The sequence below is a fragment of the Pangasianodon hypophthalmus genome, chromosome 26 (genome assembly GCF_027358585.1).
Source record: "Pangasianodon hypophthalmus isolate fPanHyp1 chromosome 26, fPanHyp1.pri, whole genome shotgun sequence".
Classification (NCBI taxonomy): domain Eukaryota; kingdom Metazoa; phylum Chordata; class Actinopteri; order Siluriformes; family Pangasiidae; genus Pangasianodon; species Pangasianodon hypophthalmus.
The window spans coordinates 9,617,150-9,638,567 of NC_069735.1; the positions used below are offsets into that span (position 1 = coordinate 9,617,150).

General features: G+C 36.9%; 1 protein-coding gene across 1 annotated transcript in view; it reads right to left on the bottom strand.

The window, feature by feature from the left end:
- sorcs3a (sortilin related VPS10 domain containing receptor 3a) overlaps positions 1-19,823 on the bottom strand; it is a 244,440-nt gene extending 224,617 nt beyond the window's left edge. Inside the window, exon 1 of the mRNA XM_053229891.1 lies at positions 18,843-19,823. Within this exon, the coding sequence (XP_053085866.1) occupies positions 18,843-19,484 (642 nt within the window). The 5' untranslated portion in view covers positions 19,485-19,823. The remainder of the gene's footprint in view (positions 1-18,842) is intronic.
- Positions 19,824-21,418: the final 1,595 nt, after the last annotated feature.

The following is a 21,418-nucleotide window of genomic DNA, read 5'->3' on the forward strand; positions in this document are numbered from 1 at the left end:
ATGACCTCCAAAATCATAGGGAGACTTGATGAAATATATTGAATGGCTCAAATATTTTGGATTTGCTCAGAGTATCACCAGCTGTAAATAAAGAATTAAAAATTATGTATCTATGTCTTCAGCAGATACCAGGAATAATTGAGATCCTCATGCTTTTTAGAGCAAAGTGAGGCTCTGATTTCTTAAGATAACCAAGTTAAAGCACCTGTAGTTGTGTAATGTTGATATAAATGCAATATAAGAAATGTAACCATTTTTGCTTGCTTCTAAAAGATGCATTATTATATGACGCTAAGTGTAGTCCTGTTTTAACGTTTATGGGCTTGTAATCGACTTGTAATTAGTTAATAAGAGAAAAAAAGAGGAGACTAAGGGTCAGAAAATAAGTGAGACAGACAGAAACCAACAGACAGACAGTGTGAGATATACAGCAAGGGCTCAAAGTACTAAAAGAACTTATTTTGTTTAGTTAATACTTTTTTTTCACATGCACAATGTATGAATATTTTGTGGCTTTCCAATGTCTAAGTCCAGAATTGTAAAGTCAATAGTCCTAATCATTGGTAAAGCTTGCATAACCTTTACCATCACCAAGCACCAGACTGATGTCTTTTCTCCTTTCACATGGCTTTTATCAAAACTATGCCTCCTGCTTTATCCACCACATTGAATCTGAAAAAAAAAATAGCAATTGATAATGCACAGCCTACTGTGATAATTCTGTAATTCCATTCTCCCCATCTGTGCTGCATTACAAATCCAATTAGTGAATTCAGGTGGATTTTGGGCAACTTTTAATCCTTTTTTGTTGCTTTTTGTCTTTTTAATTCAAACTTTGCTGAGTGCTCAATATAATATAATAATAAGTGTTTCATTTGATATTATACAAACATTTATTATTTATATAGGATGAAATGTATGCACAAACTAATGCTTTGGGCTAAGGCTTTGGGCTGGATGTAGAGGATATTATCATGTTATTATGTAAATAAAACAAGTCAATGCATAATTTCATATAATATTTTTTTATTATTATTTCAGCCATGTTATATCCTTTCAGAATATTCCAAACTTTTAATCTGACTGATCAAATGTTGATATATATACAATTTTACCCATAATTACCCATAATCACTTGCACTCAAATCAGCAATCGCTTTGATTCTGTACAACAAAGATTTGTTGAGAGGTCAATCCAGATGCTTAACTTCAACTTTGATGAATAAGGGCCAGTTTGTAGACTGGTAAGTGGTTCCTATAGGACATGCAGTAATTAAAACTAGTTAAATCTGTATGATGGCCTCATTGAGTTTGACTGTGAGCGTGGTTGAGTACTCAGAGGATAGGATGATGCTTTTAAAGTTATTTTTATAACGCATTAGCGGGTTTTATTGTTATACAACACTAAGTGCTCTTCACTGCATGAACATACAGTGCCTTGTTAAGAAGCAAAATAAAGAGAGGTTAGTTAGATAAGCAATCAAGAGGCCAAGGGTAACTCTCAACATGATGATACCACCACCACCATGCTTCACTGGGGGGATGCTGCTCTCATGGTGATGCACAGTGGGAAAGTTCAAGGAGACGTGAGTAATTATGAAAGACAATACAGATGTCAGATGCATCATTAACTCTGTACTAGGTTAATTTTCAATATGTACAACAAGTGTAGCTCCAATCTCAAATTCCAGATTGGGGCTTAAAACTGACTGAGAATTAGAATTAGAAGAAAGCGCGTAAATGGCAAAAATCTTTTGGTAAAACTAGACATCTTGTTTTGGGAAAAACTAGACATCAAGCTGTATACCATGTACATCTACAGTTGTAGAGATGAAGCCTCATTGGGCTTCATGTAATGTATAAACGTGTGTATTCACTTTAGAAGACATCATTCCCTACACTACACATCTGAAGTATGTGTACACATCACTTCAATTAGCTCTTTAATGTTCATCTTGCACTAGAGTAATCTAAGGCCTGTTTACATTTGGCATACAGCTAGTATGAGATGTTCTCTTTCCTGTAGAACGAGTGTCCTCTCACCCCTCTTTAATATACTCTGCTTTTTAAAGCCTGGCTTCCTTTGGTGAATGCCGCTGGCATTGCCATGGCAACTGAAGAGCGGGCAGTTGTCATAGTGCTGCTCTTCAGTAGGTCTGTTAATTGTGCACCCAAATCCAACACTCGTAATACAGCACACGTGTGCAGACACACATACACACAAACACACAGACAAGCAAAGTTGGTCTTCGCCTGCTGGACCACCCCAAAACCTCAACAGTTCCACTTCTCACTCTCATAGTCTAAGATCACTGTAAACTTTTTTCATTTTTTTCCCCTTGATATCACCCCAAGGAAATGTAAATTATTGTGCTATTATTTAACTCTTATGTGATTACCCAGACTGAGCTTGGGTTGGTTTGAAAAAATGCTATTGGTGCTAAAATGGAGTACAGTCTCTTAACACAGGTTTCTTCCCAAGTTTTGTAATAACACTATACCTAGGAGTGGGCGATGTGGTGAAATACATCATATGGCACTACTTCATCTTGATATTCAATGTGCATTGTTTCACTGAACTCTTGCAATCAAGGCACCAACAAAAACAGACAAGCTATAGTCCAAACACTGAATGTGAACAGTACTTATTTGTACTATATTTTTCCTTTTGTGCTATAATCTAAATATAATCTAAAATAAATACTTGTATTCTTACTGAGTTACAGTTACAAGATTAACGAAAATATGTTTTACTCCTTCACACTGTCATGTAAACCTTCCAAGTACTTACTACAGTGGCCCATAAGTGCAAAACAAACTAACAAACCAAAACACAACAGCAAATCAGAAAACGCAACAATATAACCAAAAACACAACAAATATGAAAAACCTTAACAGCAAAATCAAAAATGCATCAAATTTGTTTTTTGTCCATATTTCATATAAACCAATCACGTTTCATTGCATTTCAACTTTATTTGCTAACTATATTTGAAACATTCAGTCAAATCCATACCAATTTGTGTTGATACTTCATCCAATCATCAACCAAGAAATCATCAATTTCTACAAAAGAAATTAAAAGAAAAGATATGAACATTTTCCCTAAACTTTGTAACTTTTCACATGGATTGAGTCCTGCAAACAGTTAAAATATGTTAAGTGTGAGACCACGCTCACGAAAAAAGCAGACATTTCCAATGCTTCATTTCAAATTATTTACTATTTATTTTTAAATATTTCAACACCTTTAAATGTTGATAAATTTCACGCAAGTATTCTACAAGAAAATTGCGATACAAAAAATCTTGCATTGATTTATACTGTAAACAAGTTATGGTTTGCTCTGATATAAATACAGGAACAAAAGGGAAATAGATTGTTGTACCTGATATTTAACCAGAAAAGACTGGGGAAATGGAAACAACCTCATAGCGGACATATACACTCACTGAGCACTTTATTAGGAACACCTGTACACCTACTCATTCATGCAATTATCTAATCAGCCAATTGTGTGGCAGCCGTGCAATGCATAAATCACGTATCATGCAGAAACGGGCCAGCAGCTTCAGGTAATGTTCACATCCACCATCAGAATGGGGAATAAAATGTGATCTCAGTGATTTTGACCATGGCATGATTGTTGGTACCAGATGGGCTGGTTTTAGTATTTCTATAACTGATGATCTCCTGGGATTTTCACAGTAGTCTCTAGGGTTTACTCAGAATGGTGCAATAAAGAAAAAAAACATTCAGTGTCCTCAGGCTCACCAAAACCAGACAGCTGAAGACTGGAAAAATGTAGCCTGGTCTGATGAATCTCGATTTCTGCTCAAGCACACAGATGGCAGGGTCAGAATATGGCGCCAACAGCATGAATCCATGGACCCAACCTGCCTCGTGTCAACAGTACAGGCTGGTGGTGGTGGTGTAATGGTGTGAGGAATGTTTCCTTTGCACTCTTTGGGCCCGTTACTACCACACTCACTTATCTGAGTATTGAGTATTGTTGCTGACCATGTGCATCACTTCATGGCCACAATTTACCCATCTTCTAATGGATACTTCCAGCATGATAATGCACTAAGTCACAAAGCAAAAGTTGCCTCAAACTGGTTTCATGAGCATGACAATGAGTTCAATGTTCTTCAGTGGCCTTCCCAGTCACCAGATCTGAATCCAATAGAACACCTTTGGGATGGGGTCGAACGGGAGATTTGCAGCATGAAAAATATGCAGGAATTGCGTGATGCAATCATGTCAACATGGACCAGAATCTCATGTTTCTTGTGGAATCCACGCCATGAAGAATTGAGGCTGTTTTGGGAGCAAAGGGAGGCCAGGATTAGTATAGTGTTCCTAACAAAGTGCTCACTGAGTGTACGATATATCTGTTTCAGTAACATTTTGTTATATAACACTGCTACATCTAAATGCTTTCATTAATAACACAAAAAAAAGCAAATTACAGATTAAAATGGACTTAAACGCTGATGGATAAAGCAGCCATGTTGCATGGGAACTGTTAAATAATGGCAATACAGCCAAAACTAGTGACATTCTATGTGAAAATATAAGTCATCTTGTTTGTGTTGCTATATTATTACACCACTGAAGAAAAAAGATAAAACTTTCATTAGCAAACCAAATAAACTGAACTATAGCAAACAGTCTAAATGAGAAAATGTGAACAACAACAACAACATGTCTGAGAATTTCTATTAATCTGAGGGCTGCTTTAAATATATCAGCATACATTATTTCTGCAACAATGCCTCAGGCTTCAGAAAGTATAATTAAAGTGTTGTGATATTCTGTGCTCTACAAAACCTTTTTTCATATGTATGTTATGTATTTTCTTGTGTCACACCAAAGTAATACTTTTAATTATATTTTATAATCTCCTTTATTTCATTTATAAAAATATATATGCATCAATAGTATGCCAAGAGTACATCACTTCACCATACTGATACACACAGTTATTTACAGTATACACACACTTCCACAATCATTTATTATTGTACTGAGCTTTTCTTTTCTACTGAAGTTTTCTGTGACTAGATGTTTACTTTGCAGTTCTGGAAGGAGTCTCCAGCGTCAGAGCTTTGTAAAAGTCAGAGGTAAAGCTGTAACCTTTACGTTTTCCATCACACGAAAGTCTTCAGGACTTTCAGTATAGTCTCAGAAACAGGACCAGCTTCTTTTTTTGTCTCTTCAACACTGTATAAGAGGAATAAAACACTTTGGGAAGTGCTCTTATTGGAAAATAATCAATTTCAAGATGATAACTGCTTCACGCCACCCTGTCATTGATTATTTTCCTGTGACAGCACACTTTTAGGTGCTTAATTCCTTACTTCATGCAAATCACCCTTTTATTATATTTGCTCATTCTCAAAATATCAACTTTACCACACCGGCAAAGGATAAAAACTTTTTTGCAGCATTTTGCCATTTTTGTTCAAACTCCTGCTTCCATTCAGGACTTCTTGTGTGCAAATTTAAAATGTGCATAAAACCAGATTCATAGAGTGACTCTCAGTCCTTCTCTCTCTTTCTCTTTCATAAAGTTTTGACTCTTGGAGTCAGCCACAGGAACATCACAGCATGCACACAGGGACAGGGTAATAGGATGCGTAATTTCCTCCTGCTTATATTGAGCTCCAGGAGACAGGCAATAACCATGCAGGCAAAGTTCTAGCCCTCTTCTTTATTATTTATACCCACTCGTTTAGGAGCTGTAATTCAGTGCCCGGCAGAAGTAGCATCGATGAGACCAACAACAACACACACACATACACACAAGAAAATGCCAGGCACAGGATTTAGAGTCCCAGATTAAACCCAGGAGTAAATTAAGACTGTGAATGGGAATTATATGCTGGAGGTTTATAGCAGTCAAGAGACGAAGTAATTACTAACAATATGAACAAAGTGTATGGAAATACACATGCACACACTTGCTTCATATAAGTGCAAATAAGAGATACAGGAAATGTAAGAGCAACAAAAGCCACCATTTTTGGATTTTTTTTATCATATGAAACTTGTTACCCTCAGATCAAAATGTCATCAATGTGATCTCTGTAATAAAAATATATACAGTAGTTTAAAAATAGCATTTGCTATTTTTTATAAATATATGTTTTTTTTTAATTAAAAATAGCATAGCATTTGTTTATTATAGAAGCTGAGCCAAGCACACAGAAAGGACGTAAAGGTCATTTAACATTGTTCCACTTCAACATTCTGATCCGAACAGAATATCCAGCGTGGCTGAGTAATTGGGGGAAAAAAAGTGAAGGAAACATTGTGTGCATTAAACCAAATCTCAGACAAAATTCATACGTTCTAACAAGCAAGAGTTTTGCACTTTCAGTTCAAAGAAATGAGCACATGAGAATGGTCACTGATATCACCCCTTAAATTATCTCATTAACTTCATACAAGTAGGTATATGTGAATAACTATAAATTACGTCACGTTAAAGACTTGCCCTATAGCTGAATTTGGTTTAGATAAAAGGGATTGGCTAAAAAGTACTGAAAATTCTGACTTGAATAAATCTTTTGCTCCTATAATACCCACTGTATTTTATAATGGGAGATTTAGGGTAACTGAACTATCGAGTCTAGTGTTAACGCACAGATCACATTCATGTGAATGGGCTATACGCTAACTTATAGTGTATATTAACAACCTACAAACCATTAATCTCTGACAGAAACACTCACACAATCAGCTTATTCGCATTTATCATGCGATTAAATCTCACATAAATAAAATGTAGTGTTGCTACTGCAGTGATGATTCACTTAAATATAGGTAAATTATTAATAAAGTTACTCAAGTAAGAGTACATATGTTGTTGTTGGACAAAAAACCTGAGGTAATAACATGAAAATACTCTTCAGTTAGGATGGTTATATGCTTATAAATAACATGGACACACTAATTTTATGAACAAATCAAACTCATTTTATCATTAAATGAGTTAAATCTACAAAACACGCATTACTGTCCATAGTGTCTAATTTCTTCAATTAGCCATCAGTATCCAGAAATATCCCTCTAAAATATTGTTTTAATCATTTTAGCTAAAATAATGCTAACCCTAACCCTATCAAACTTGCCAGAATGTTTAAATCAAAACTAATTGCTAATTGGCTGTTTGAATGATTTTTGGCCGTTTGCTCATGCTAGCTTATATCCAACAATTAGTCCAATTTTATCAGCCATTATTTTTAAAGAAAGGTTACAGAAAGGTTGCTTACTAGCTTGCTAGCTAGGTTGAATAAATCTAATTGGAATTCAGTCCTGTGGCTAGTTAGCAAATATTGGCATTATATATTAGCTTGAGCATTAGCACATAGTACTGCTTTAAGTAATGATGGTAATCTAAAGTAAATGCTTACCTCTGTATGCCTACAGTTAATAATCTAGTCAATATGGTCAATTAGACATGTAGTGTGAGTATAACTCTAGTGTAAGTATTGAAATAGATTTAATAATGTATCATTGACCCGAGGTTAAAATGTGGTGCGAATTATCAATTGCTAAAGACAGATAAGTGCCATATGTTAGCTAATAGGTCATTCAGAGTGCTTTATAGGGACAGAGAGAAGGTATACATCAGATATACACCCTGAGGTATACACCCTCGGTTAAAACATCTACACTTCCCCTAATGCACATACAGTACAGTGCAAAAGTCTTAGGCACCCTATTTTTTTTTTGTATTAGTACAAACTTTGTTAGATTTTTATTTTATGACTTCTACATTATCGAGTCAGTACAAAAACTTTTTAGATTTCCAAACTTTCATTTTCCAGCACAAAATTAAATGTTACAGAAAATGTTTGTCAGTAAAGAAAGCAGCAGATTACATAAGAGACCACTTTTCAGACAAAAAAACATAACAAAGGCTGCTGGGATTTGCTGCAAAAATAAGAAGCAAGTGCTACAGTCAAAGTCTCCAGAAGAACTGTGTCTGCTTCTGCAAGATGCTCCGTAACACTTACAGCTCATTTCCTTATAAAACTGCACACACTGTACCCGAGACTACTATTTTTTAAAGCGAAGGATCGTCACAACAAATATTGACTCTGTTTCATTTATTACTGTTTACTGCTCTTTATCGTATTTTTTAAATGTAGAAACATTTAATTTCATTATTTTTTTAAGGCATCTTTGCTCTACAGCATTTCTTTGCATGTGCCTAAGACTTTTGCACAGTACTGTTTTTGCACAGTACTTACACACAGCGTAATCTGCAAAGAACACTGGCACAACAGGCTGAACAAAGCTTAGTAACACTTCCTAACTGTTTTACCTGTCACGCAAATCCTGTCGCACCTCAATTTCACACACACGCACACACAAACACACAGATATAGTATGCAGACACATGATGCAGTTCTTGAAAAGACAAAAATTCAACATCATTCACACCTTCTGCTCAATAACAATCTAAAATCTGTACAAGATATCCTCAAACTCTGTTACAAATGCAGTGAATATTAACATGCAGCTCAATAATAAATAAATATATAAATAAATATACATAAAATAAATAAATAAATAAATAAATAAACATCAAAAATGTTTTTCCCATCTCTTCTCTTTTCTCTCTCCCTCTCTTCTCTCGTTTAGTAGATGCAGTGGTAAGCATCGGCTGTGTACGAGCTGCTCAGCTTGTGTATAACTTATTTAATGCCCCATACATAAAGTCTCCCTTGAAGAGACACAAATAAAGTAGGAGAGGTTGAAAAAGATGTTAGAGCATAGTAAAACATGGCTGTGAAAATCCTAGTCTGTCATAAACATCTGCAAAAATTTCATAGCACAAGGTTTGCGAGTTCACAAGTGTGTACGTTTTGATACACACATTCTGATAGTGTGTTAACAGATAGTGACAGCCTATGCTACTATTCACAGAGCTTTCAGCTGTAAATTGCAAGGCTTTTCATCACTGTTACCATGGCGTCCAAAGAACACTGTTCCTGTGAGAATGCCTGAAAACCAAACCCCATTTCAGTTGTCCCCAAAAACATGAATAACTGAGGAACATCATGGTATTTTGGTCTCGAATACACATTTTGTCCCACTTAACCTGGACAACTGCAGTGCCTCATTTGCTTCAGGAAGTGGATAGAAAACTCTATTCAGAAACAGAAAAATCCAGGGATGTCATCAGAAATTAATACATTATTCAAATTTATCAGATAATGTTTCCTAAACTTATATGAATAGGAGACACAGTATTTGTTGTTTTGTTGTTGTTGTTGTTGTATAGAAAGGTTGTTATAAATGTTCACAGGGCGACTGGCTGCAGCTAGTGGTGTGTATCAGGATTTAACATCATTCAGTCTCCTGTTTGCAAGTTTTTTGTTGCAGCATAGTAAACGTGAAGGCTGCAAAACTTTTTATTAATTCAGAGGAGTTCAGAATGGAAGTGCTTCATCAGCTGTGCAAGCAAAATGCTTCTTTAGCTGTAGCACAGGGGTCAGCCAACAGCAACCTGTGGCTCCAATCCAACCATCTTAACTAGATTATCTGGCTTGCCAATTAAAGTTTTCTCTTTATATGCAAAATTACAAAATTACATCTCCATTCCGGACTTGCAGTACCAATTACTCTGATGTGCAAAATCAATGTTAAATATAGCTACAACCAGCAATCTACGGGGTCCAAGCAGTCTTTGCAAATCGCATCCCAAGTGGCCAGTTCATGCCAAGATACATAGAACAATAAAGAGACCCTTGATGCACAAACTGTTCATGAAAGTAGCTCAAAGCAAACTACTTTACAACTTTTAAAAATCCACAAATGGGATTCAGGTGAGAGCAAGAAGTTGGGTTAGCACTTCACAAGTTGGAAAGCTATTCTTACAAATGTTTACCTTTAATTCTTGCTAGAATTCCACTGAATTTCACCAGAGGTTTATTTTGTATTATATATACATATCTATATTTTAGTCCTGGATAATACACCATATTATTTAAATCTTTTGGTAAAACATATTTAAAACACCAAGTGGAGACAAATTGTGGACAAGTGGACTGTTTTGTGCTTTGCTTTAACATTTTACATTTTATTGTAGTTTTTCCAATCCTTGAGGCATCTCATTTATTCAGTTTTGATACTGATATATGTTTAATCATGGTTAGTCAGTTTGTAACTGTGCACTTCAGTTAGAAGTTGGATTTAAAGCAGACAAGATTAATTCAATGAGGATATAAAAGAAATTAACTACATTCTAACCCTAACTTAACAATATCTATATATATAAAAAAGTTTTCTACTGATCATTACTCGTTGCAGGGGTGGAAAAATCACTTGCCTGAGCGCCCAGGACAAGCAGATTTTCTGTCAGGACTATTAATTTTTTATTCACAGTTGCCCAGTGGACAAGTATGTTCAAACAGAAAAAGAAGAAAAACCCTACTTCTTGACTTTCGCAAAATAAAATTTTTATTTGGTATGTAGGCTATGTTTAAAGTTAATATGCTTCACACTGGTGTGATGCGCCTCGATGCTGTAACTATAGTATATGTTCCAAATCCCACCACCTGCTACACACAGCAGCCGAGAAGTGATCTACTGTCATTAGAATAGTTTCTTACTAGTAAAAAATTAATAGCATGCAGCGATCTTTTCAGAATCAGGAACATGTAGGCATATGATAACACTGACAAAATTGAGTCTGACAACTTAGGCTAGGCAGTATGATGACATAGTATCGATATTGTGATAAATTATGTCACAATACACTTTTCTGATATATCTTCAGTATCACAAAACCTTTTTTTAAAAAAATATTTTTTAATAACAGTTACAAACTTTGACTGGAATCTGAATCTTTAAACTGTAAAATGTTTAAAAAATGACACATTATTTTCATTTTCTCTTCTTGTTAATGTTATTATGTTATTTTTAAACATTTTAAATAAATTCAAATCAAATTGAGATTTTCACAGTTTTTCAGTTCTTCCTCTTTTGCTGGAAGTTTCTTTATATTTATCAACCTGAACATTTATATTGTCATATATATTGTGTATCGCAGAAATGCCTTCAAGTATTATAAGAATTTTTGTCATGGTCTAAGGTTTTTATAATAAATATAACAAAGAACTAGAATATTGGGGAAACTCACACAATGTGTCTAGGATAGTTAGAAAGAAGAAACACAGCAAAACCAGGAACATAAACCTGAAATATACAAACTGCAATATAGAAACTGCACATAGCTGTCACAGGTGACAAATAATAGACTGAATTAACAAAAACAATGAAGAGGGGAGGACAAAAGTATAGACCTTTTGTTTTGTTTTTCTGAGAATTTTTTGTTTTGTTTTGGTGGGAACTTTTGTTTGCTGTTTTTTTTGTTTTGTTTTGGTGGGAATTTTTGTTTTGGTCTGGTGTGTTTTTCTTAGTCTATATTAATGCAATTTATTAGGTAAATAACTTGCTATATGCTGTTATGTTTCTCTTCATTCAAATCCTGGGACTAGGCAAGCCCCCTGAAGCATTAACTTGCCCAGCGGGTAAGCTAATTAATTTATGATTTGCCCACCCCTGCATTGTGCTGATTTGTGGTTCTTCTGAGAATTTAGACACAGTTCTAATCATCACATTGCACAGAGAGCAAGAGAGAATAGGAGAAAGCAATAAAGATTTAAAAAAGATAACACAGTAGAGGTCAATAGAAATTAAGCAGAATCAAATGTGACACTCTGTTATATCAATGTCATTAACACAAGGGAACTATGTTCTTTGCTAATAGGCTTCCAGCAGAATCAGTCACAGTAATAAGGACACCTAGATTTGTGAATATTGCCTCTCCAAATCCTTCATCCAGTGGAAGCATTTCTTCCTTTAAAACATATGAGTTATACAGAACGCTGCCTGCCAGGAAAGAGTAATGTTGGAGAGAATGAGCCTTGAATACGAGTGAGTGATGAAATGTGCCCATTTCACATCACTCTGTCATTTTCACAAAAAAAAGGTCTGAAGTCCACGAATCCCCCAATAATATTCCTAGTTTCTCTTGTCCAAAAGAATACGCAAAGCCTCACAAGGAGCTCGGAAGCACAGTGGGCTGAAAGTGATCTCTGCACGCAGACATTTCCTTGGCACCATCACGGAAACAACCTCAGCCAAGATACCAGGATCCCAGGGCAACTCGGAGATAAATCCTTGGAGCGTGGCACCGGGCCACACGCTACTACTAACACGCAGAGGAAAGCAAAAGGGGGCCGGAAAGTGAATTTGTAAACACTAATTACTAAGAAGGGGGTAGAGCGATGTTTTTGAGGGTGTAAATAATTAATGACATCCGTCTGCTTTTCTGGTGAGTCAGTGTTTAGTCGGTGTTTAACAAACGCAGTTTTATATAATCCAATAAATTATGCCTGATATATGAGACTGCCAAACTCCATGTAGCAACAGACCTTTGTAGAATTTAAGTCAAGTTAAGAGTTAGGGCTAGTCCCTGTTGTTCTACTAGGGGGCGAAATAGAGAAAGCTGAAAATTTCACACTATAACCACGTCTCTTTCCAAAAGAACTAATTTAGAGGATTATTTGTAAATAATTTTGCAAACTACATTTATTTTTCCACCATTTCAATATGACTTTGTGTATAAAATCACAATTCAAGGGGGCCAGTACTTATGCAACACATTATATGGTAAAGCCATAATTTGGAAAATGTGTTTGTTTTTGGTAATGAATTACAGTCTGTACATCAGTTTTGTAGGGGAAATGTGTTCAATCCATTTGTGCCTGTGGAATGTACCTTTCAGATAAATGCAGGTTAACGAACACATTTAAGAGGACCTTGCTACTAAAACGAGTTTTTTTTTTTAATCCATTTGACATTTTCCTTTAAGGAACCTTATTTTTATTTTTTATTTTTTCGGAACCCCTGAGGAACTTGCTTGGTAATGTGCAATTTGACAACCTTACTGACCTAAACGTAGTTCACTTGTTCCACAATATGACTTATTAGCTTATTAGCATTAGTCTATTTTAAAGGTAAGCTTTAGGTTAGTATTAGTTATAAGTTAGTTATTAGTTATATTAGTATTAATATATGAGTTAATATTTGTTAGAATTTTTTTTTTTTCGTGACTAAAAACTTGCACCTGGAAAAACCTTGTATTTAATAAGACAAACCTGAGGCTCCTTACTTTGCTTTGATTGTTAAACATACACGTGTGCCTCGTACTGATCCAAAAACCCCAAATACTATATCTAAACTCCAAACACTTTTCCTAAATCCAAAGCTAATAAGTATGAGGTGTCTAAAATTTCTGCACTGGCGCTACATTTACACTGAGACTTGAGGAGCATCAAAGAAAGCCCTGAAGTGCATGACCCTTGAATGTCCAAGAATGACTCACGTCTCTGTGAAGTGAATCTGCATTAAGCTCCATTTAAGCTGCCGGTGCATCACCTAGCCTTTTACGCACATCAGCAGTTTTGATTTTCTCTCTGAATGTGTGACATCAAACAGTAGCACGGTCTGTGCATCATAATTTTTTAAAAAAAAAGCAGAGCCGTCAAAATATGAATACATTTCGTAAGCTACTCTGTCTACGTCATTCTTTCTACTTTCCTGGCTTGCCCTCCAGTGAGTTCCAAACTAACTAAAGAGTGTACATAAGACCAGAGCTCGGTGATAATGACACAGAACAGGAGCGAGGTAATGGCTGTCACTTCACGTCCGTCAGAACAACCGAGGCTGAAATATTGCTCATAAGCTGTCAAGATCATGGGATGCCAGAGGGCTTTAGTAAGTCGTAGTCCACAAGAGAAACAGTGAAGGTAGTGAAGGAGAAGAAAAGAAAGTGGATGAAGTGACAGCAGTAGAATATAGCTGGATCTCAGAAAGGGCAAATGATACAAATCAAAAGGAAACCAAAACAGAGCCATGTTGACAAGAGAACAAATTAGGAGAGAACATGGTGGGCATATTGCTCTGGAGAATAAATCATAGTGGAGTGAACACCGCTATGTATTCCTGCAAAGGACGTAGACAAATAAAAATCAGTCACCACATGGCCAGCAAAGTTCTTTCATAATAGATGCTCCGGGGGCTCAGGATACTGAAAATTTACAGGCAAGAAAAAACAATCAGGCATTAAGCTATCCCAAAAGTGCCATGCCGGCTGCAAAACGAAGTAATAAAGACTAGCTTAATCTAGACAGAACCAGGATGCAGTGGTGATTTACGGTAGATCCCTGACTCTGAGGGCTCAAGGTTCGATAAGAGGATAATAACAATTTACGGAGTGTGGTTGATAAGGCAAAGCCATCGGAAGGACATTTACAGGGAAAAAATACTTAATTGAGGTTAATTCATTTCACATCAATGACCGGCTGTTTTTAAGGGGACAAAATTCAGCAGGGGTGCCTATTAATGAGCTAGTAGGGATGAGCTCCCTCGGCTTCCAAACATACAAAGACATCAAGTAGCACAACAGAAAAGCATTTGCCCTATTGTCTGGAGATCATGAGTTCACATCCTGAAGTTACCACAGCTATCGCCACATCCAGGAGCCAAGACAGCAAAATTTTACTCTCTCCCCTATCAATCAAAGTGACACTAGCCAATCATGGGCATCTGTGAGCTAATGCATGCAGAAGGAGCAGGATTATGCCTTCCTTTGAGTGTAAATAAATAAAAAGACCTCAATATAAGGTTTAACTTTTGATATCAGATTATTTGCTGTTAACAAATGTGGATTATATTGGATTTTTGTGGAAGCAAGTGCAACAGCATCACCATTGTTTATAAAAAAATATACACAAAATGTTATGAAGAAGAGAGGCTAGGGCTGATTTCTTTCTAGCTCAGACTGTAGATTCATGCAGCCTATCAGAGACAGTTGTGTCAGGTGATTACACAAAGTAAATCTTTGTTTACCATGTTTCATATTCAGAGCATCGCATGAACAAACACACACACACAACAATAATAATTATAAATGATGAATATGGCTGCGTATCTGCTTTTGATTGTGTATATCAGTTCACTCCACATCATTATGCTATCAGTAAGACCTTGGGATATAATGAATTGCTCAATACTAATAGGTTCAATGTTGAGCTATTGATAGACATTAGATTTTATCCTCCCATATATTATCACAAACAGCTGTCACTGCAATATTAACGCGCTGACTTACACAGACCTGGCTTTCATTTGGGTTGTGAGTTTCACAAAGGTGCCTAGATCTGCTACAACTGTGAAATTGTTAAATAGTATCAGACAGATTCCAGAAATAATCCTCGCACCTATTTTACCATGCTGAAAATAACAACCGATAAAACAACAGCCAAAAAAAAAAAAAAAAGATTTATTAATCCAGTTTCAAACACTCTCGCAAACTGCTATTATGATTCTATTTCTGATATTTTCACAGGTATGCCATTAATACATGAAACCTGTCAATTCGATCTGTCAGAGATCATGCTCAGGAAGGAGAAGACTGATGTTAGCACTGAGATGCAAACTCAAGACTAAGAATATGTACCCAAAATGTAGCTAAATTGATTTTGTTATTTCACTAAAAGCCAAGGCAAAGTCAGGCATCAACTCCCATGACTATATAAATCCTGACGATGTATTTTTAAAACAGAAACCTTTAAACTTTCTAGCAATCTTCTTTTCAAGCAACCGAATCAAGCATTGCAGCGTTCATTACATAATGATGTAAGCCGTGAAGCCCTGGTGACGTGAAGGCACAAATCTTGACATAAAACCTGCACAGTAGCCAGTGCTACAGAAAAACAGCAATAGCAGCCAAAAACTTTGATAATAAAGCCACAGTCAGTACCAGTGCCCTTAACACACATGTCGAATTACAGTCGCTTTGATAGTGGCGCTTGGGTGAAGGTGGCAGCCAGTGGCAGGTCAAAAAATCAGCCCAAAAACATGCTTTTATTTCCCCTCACTGCTGCAGACTGCTGCTAGCTAAATGACATACTGCAGCGTTCACCTAGTATTCATTACACTGGCTGTCATCTTGCCTGGGTACATTTTTCTATGTCACGATGGGATAAGGATTCGGGGAAGGGGTGTGGGTGTAGCAGTGGGTTAATGTAATCACTTTTTTGACGTTAGTCATTATTCTCCAGTGCTCCGTGAATTAATAATACCATGATGCGTCAGGATTATTTAGCCAAAACACTGAAAAATGTGTAGCCTTTATCATTAATTTTACCTTGTTCTAGAAGCCGAGGGGCGCATTAGGGCTGGGCGGTATGATATAATAGCAATATCGTGATTAATTACTGTAGACCTTGTCAATATATCATAAATAACATGATATGTTTCTTTTATATAAAATTATGTTTATTAGTTTTTTTTAAATACGTTTAATTACAAACTGCAGCAGCTGATGTTAAAAGTATGAACTTAATCTTTAAAATTGTAAAATTGTAAAATGTTGCATTTTTTTACAGATTTAATTTGTCCCCTTCTTTTCAGCGTTCTTTTTAAATAAATAAACGATAAAATGAATAAATGATATTTTTAAATAAAACAGAAACGTATTTTTGCAGATAAAACCATTTTTAAATGCAACACTAATGTTTAACAGGCAGCTTCTGAGCCAATCTATATATCATCATAATTACTGTCATCATCATAATAACAGGATATGCTGTTATAGTAAAATAATCAACAATGGCAGGTGATGTGGCACAATGTCAAGCGAAGTTACCGTTAGTACAGCATGTCCGTGAGTGTTTTATTCTTCTTATAAAACACTTATTCACAACAATTTTACAATAGTTACAATTTTTATTCATTAAAGAATGATAAACTTTGAACACTGCTACGGAATGTTCACAAGACAAGTTATTTCCTGTTATCGCTTACCTTACAACAGCTATAAACTGCTGCTCCCTCACCAGCACCTGATTTTAGGTCTCTATTAAAGTTAATAAGACAAAAATATTCAGCTTGTCATGTTACAGAGAAAGAGCAAAAAAGCTCTCCAAGACTTTCCCATGTCAGAAAACTTAAAGTTAAATAACTGACACTGGAGACTCCTTCCAAAAATGCAAAATTAAAAAAATGTGTACAATAAATCAATTTATGTGGACCATCGACCATATAAGTCACTGTGAATTAGCTACTATACAAATGCTAATGTATTAGTGGTAGAACAAGTGCTTTGATATAAACCTCTGATTTGTCTTGCAACCCACACCGCTATCAGAGCTGCTGTTATGGAAAATTAATCAACAGTCTGACCAACTCTGACCAATCAGTTCAGAGTTCCTTCCAATGTATCTGAAGGATATTCTCAATATTCCAATCCTGACTCTTGGCCAAGTCAAAAACCGAATAAATAGTACAGATCTTCTCTATAGTGTTCATTGCAAAAGCCACCCCCCCCCCCCCCCCCAAAAAAAAAAAAAAAAAAAAAAGACATGCACTAGGCTAGAATAATAACATAGATAAATAATAATAATAATAGAAAAATAACATTAAAAATTATCACCCATGTAATCAAAATAAGCTTGGTGGAAGAGTTCATTTAAATGTAGAGCCTGCTGATGTGATGACGCTGATGTTCCACAGCTGGAAACATCTGTGTGCACATTTTGTATGAGTTTGTGAGTTTGCACAAATCTATCAGAGATGTAAGAATGCTGCCATTATATACTTATATACGCTAATATATATAGCGTCCATTCATTACATCAAGCACAACTATCTGAGACTGTTATAGTGTATTAGCATTTTTTTTACTCCTAGCTTAGGAGGAATCAGAGTGAGTTTTGAACTGGCTACTAATGGCACCAACATGAAGAGGGCACGCAAAGGCCCTGTAATAGACACTAATGTATTGCCATAAAAAAAGAAGAGTCAAGAGATTACTGGGAGAATAATTTGGCTGACCAAACTACCACCACCATGTTTCTTTTTAAGGAAAACGAGACAATATATATATATATTGTCATATATATATGTGTGTGTGTGTGTGTCTATATATATATATATATATATATATATATATATAGTGCCCACAGTTCATAAGAAGGGAACCTCCGGAGTACACGGGTTCTCTCAGGATTTGTTTGTGAGCATCTTCTAAAAAAAGCAAGCCCTGTGTGTGCGTGAGTGTGTGTGGCCATTGCTATTTAGCTCTCCGTACCACCTTTCGGAGCTCCAAAGCAAGTACAATTCTCCTCGTCCATTTCGTTTTCACTGTTTTTTTTTTAATGGCTTTACTAACCAGATCCCAGCTTCGAAACAATCAAGCTGAAGGATCGCTGAATTATTCAGAGCTCATAGTATGAAATTACGAATGCTCGCACCACAAAGCGCCAGCCACCATCACATGCATCAAAGCTATGTAAAAGAACAGAACCTGGAGTCAGTAGGTCTGCTCTGATTATGCCAACGTCCCCCCCTCCCCAGTATATATTAGACTTTTCTCCAGGCGTTTCTCTCGCATGCATTAGGATTTTTATATACAGCCTGATCTATATCCAGGCACTTTGTTCGGGATGATGTCAGAAGCTTCCAGTTGATGTAAACCAATCAATGATCATATGAGGAGCATCACAGCTGGGATTTAGAAGTCTTAAAAGTATTTACAGCCCCTGTTAGTTCACAAGTGATTGAAGGAGCAACACCATGCACCTGCTGCAGAAGTCTGAGGAACTCACAGAGTATGAAGGTACACTCTTAGAAAAAGGGGACAGGGGTTCTTAGCCTCCTTAAAGGTTCTACTTGGGTTAAGCATTAAGGGTTCCTACATCCTGCATTTTCAACCTCTAGTGCACAAAATGAGTGGATGCATCAGACTCACGCTGCTGTTCTGTCCGGTCCAGTAAACGACAGCGTGGTTGTGAGCGGAGTCTCCAGCCAGGGCGAAAGTGCTACTGCTCACTTTGGGATCCTCCGATCTGGAAGTGGCCACTTTTCCCTCGTCGCGGTTGCGTCGCAGTTTCTGTCCATCCACAAACAGCAGCGCATCCGGGGACTCTGCGGAATCTCCGCTCCGCGCGCTTGCGCCAAATTCATCCAGTTGCGCCGCGCTCCTTCTGCGTCTCAGCGACGCACTGGCTTTGTTAGCTGCTTCCTCATGGTCCCGGAGTCGCCGTGCAGTTTGCTCGGGCGGTGTTTTTGCACCGGAGCCCGGTTCGGGTGAGCGCGCCGTCACTTCCACTTCTCTCGAGTTTGGCGCGCGGCTCGCGCTCGCGTCTTTCCCCAACTCATGAACTCCTTCCAGACCCGGTTGCAGTCTCGTGCGCGCCAAACCGACAGGTGATTTCCCAGCCGCCGCGCGAGTCATGGCGCGTGCATGGTTTTGGACATCCCCAGTTTTGACAAGCGTGGGTAACGGGCACGAGGCGCAAGTTACCTCCGCTCTGGTAATGGCACAAAGATGCAAAGAGCAAACAAGCCAAGTGCACAGAGTCAAGTACATGCCAGATAACGAGTGGTCCATGCTCAAACCGGGGCTTGGGACGCCGAAATTCCGTGCTTGGGATCCGTTTGTAGCGTGGATGCTGAGCGCGCGCTCCCTCCTGGTTTTTTAGGCAAGTGCTCTTCAGCTAAACTGTTCACGTTCAGCTATCTGATGAAGTAAAGGCAGCACAGAGGGGAGGAGCTGAACACTGGCCAGGGAGGAGAGAGAGAGAGAGAGACAGAGACAGAGAGAGAGAGAGAGAGAGAGAGATGCGCGCGTGATACTTCTTTGCTTTTTTTGTTTGTTTTGTTTTGTTTTGTTTTGTTGCGTTTTTCCATGTTGAAGCAGTGCTGATTTTTTTAAGCAGAAAGGTTAAGTTAAGCATCACGATGTCAGCCAGCATTAAGGTGTGTGTCATGTGCATTACCATAAATTAACATACGCCGACATTAATGTGTTTGTTCAGTGCATGTCGTCATGCATCCTAAACTCGCCAAGATAAACCATCTGTTGTTTGGCATTAAAAAAGTCAGTCAAATGGCAAAACAGGGGTGGAAGGATGGGGGGAATGGAAGAGGAGAAAAAGAGGGAAGATAAAGAAATACGTAGTTTTCTCACGTGCACGCGCTCAGCCGCGACATTTAACCTTGTGTCTCGCGCACAGTAGACATGACGCACAGGTCAGTACTGTATAGGCTGTGTGTGTGTGTGTGTGTGTGTGTGTGTGTGCATGCGTGTGTGTGTGCAGTGCAAAAACTGACATCTTACAAAGCAAAAATACCTTGAATATAGTCAAATGTATCTAGTATTTCCTATTATAAAATGATCATAAACCATCATCATCATTAAAGCATTAAATCTATTTCTAGACATTTTTACTCATTCCAAATAAATGCTTAAAAGGAGCAAAATTATCTGCCAGTAGAACAAGACTATTTCAAACGTATATATTATATTTGCTTTAATGATCATTTTACAGTAGGAAATACTAGATACATCTGACTATATTCAAGATATTTTTACTTGGTAAGATGTCAGTTTTTCCATTGTGTTTGTGTGTGTGTGTGTGTGTGTTTGTGTGAGTGCTGTGTGTGTGAGTGTGATAAAAGACTAGAAAAGGCACCAAAATGCCATCACAGTGGTTTTAGACATGACCAGTACACTAAGGGGTGGCATCAGATCATGTATAGCAGGGGTTCAATTTTTTTTTTTTTTTAGTCACCCAAGACCTCTTTAACTGTACAAAAAATGTTAAGGACTTTCCAGATATCAGGCTCATTATTTAAATGTCTACAGAAATACTGTGGCTATGTAATGGCTTTGTATTATAGTTCTTGAACTTTCCACGAACAGAATAATATTTCTGGGGCAAAATATATTGACTTTCTGACCAGCAATTTTTTTTCTTTTTTTTTGTCATTGTAATGAAATTCTCTTAATGAATAACTAATATTCTTGATCTTTTAATGTGGTGCCATTACTTAAAGTCACTGGAGTAATTAATTTTCACTGGCGTCATAAGCACAGGCCTTTACACCACTGACAAATTTCCATTAAAGGTATTTTTTTTCTTTCCTAGATGGTGTCAACAGCTTCTCAAATCACACATCATTAATCACATCAGCATCTATAAGTTTTTCTATTAAATCTTAATTTTTCTAGTAAAAAATTTTATAGGAAGATTGAAAGCTGTGACATCTATGATGTGTTTAAATTAGCCGCAAGAAAAAAAATTTGAATTTATAAGTAAATTAATACCTTAGAGAATGTGCAGGGAAAGTCTGAATGTGCTGGTTGAAATGGCCGCTCATTCTTAAAATAGCTAACACCAGTGACATGAAAACAATTATACATATGCAATAGACCTCTTATATTCAGCCAGTGACATTAAAATGAATACGGAATATTGATTAAATGTCTGCAAAAGCCTCTAAAGCAGTACAGCTGGCTTGCTGGACAAGCCGTTCTCCCAG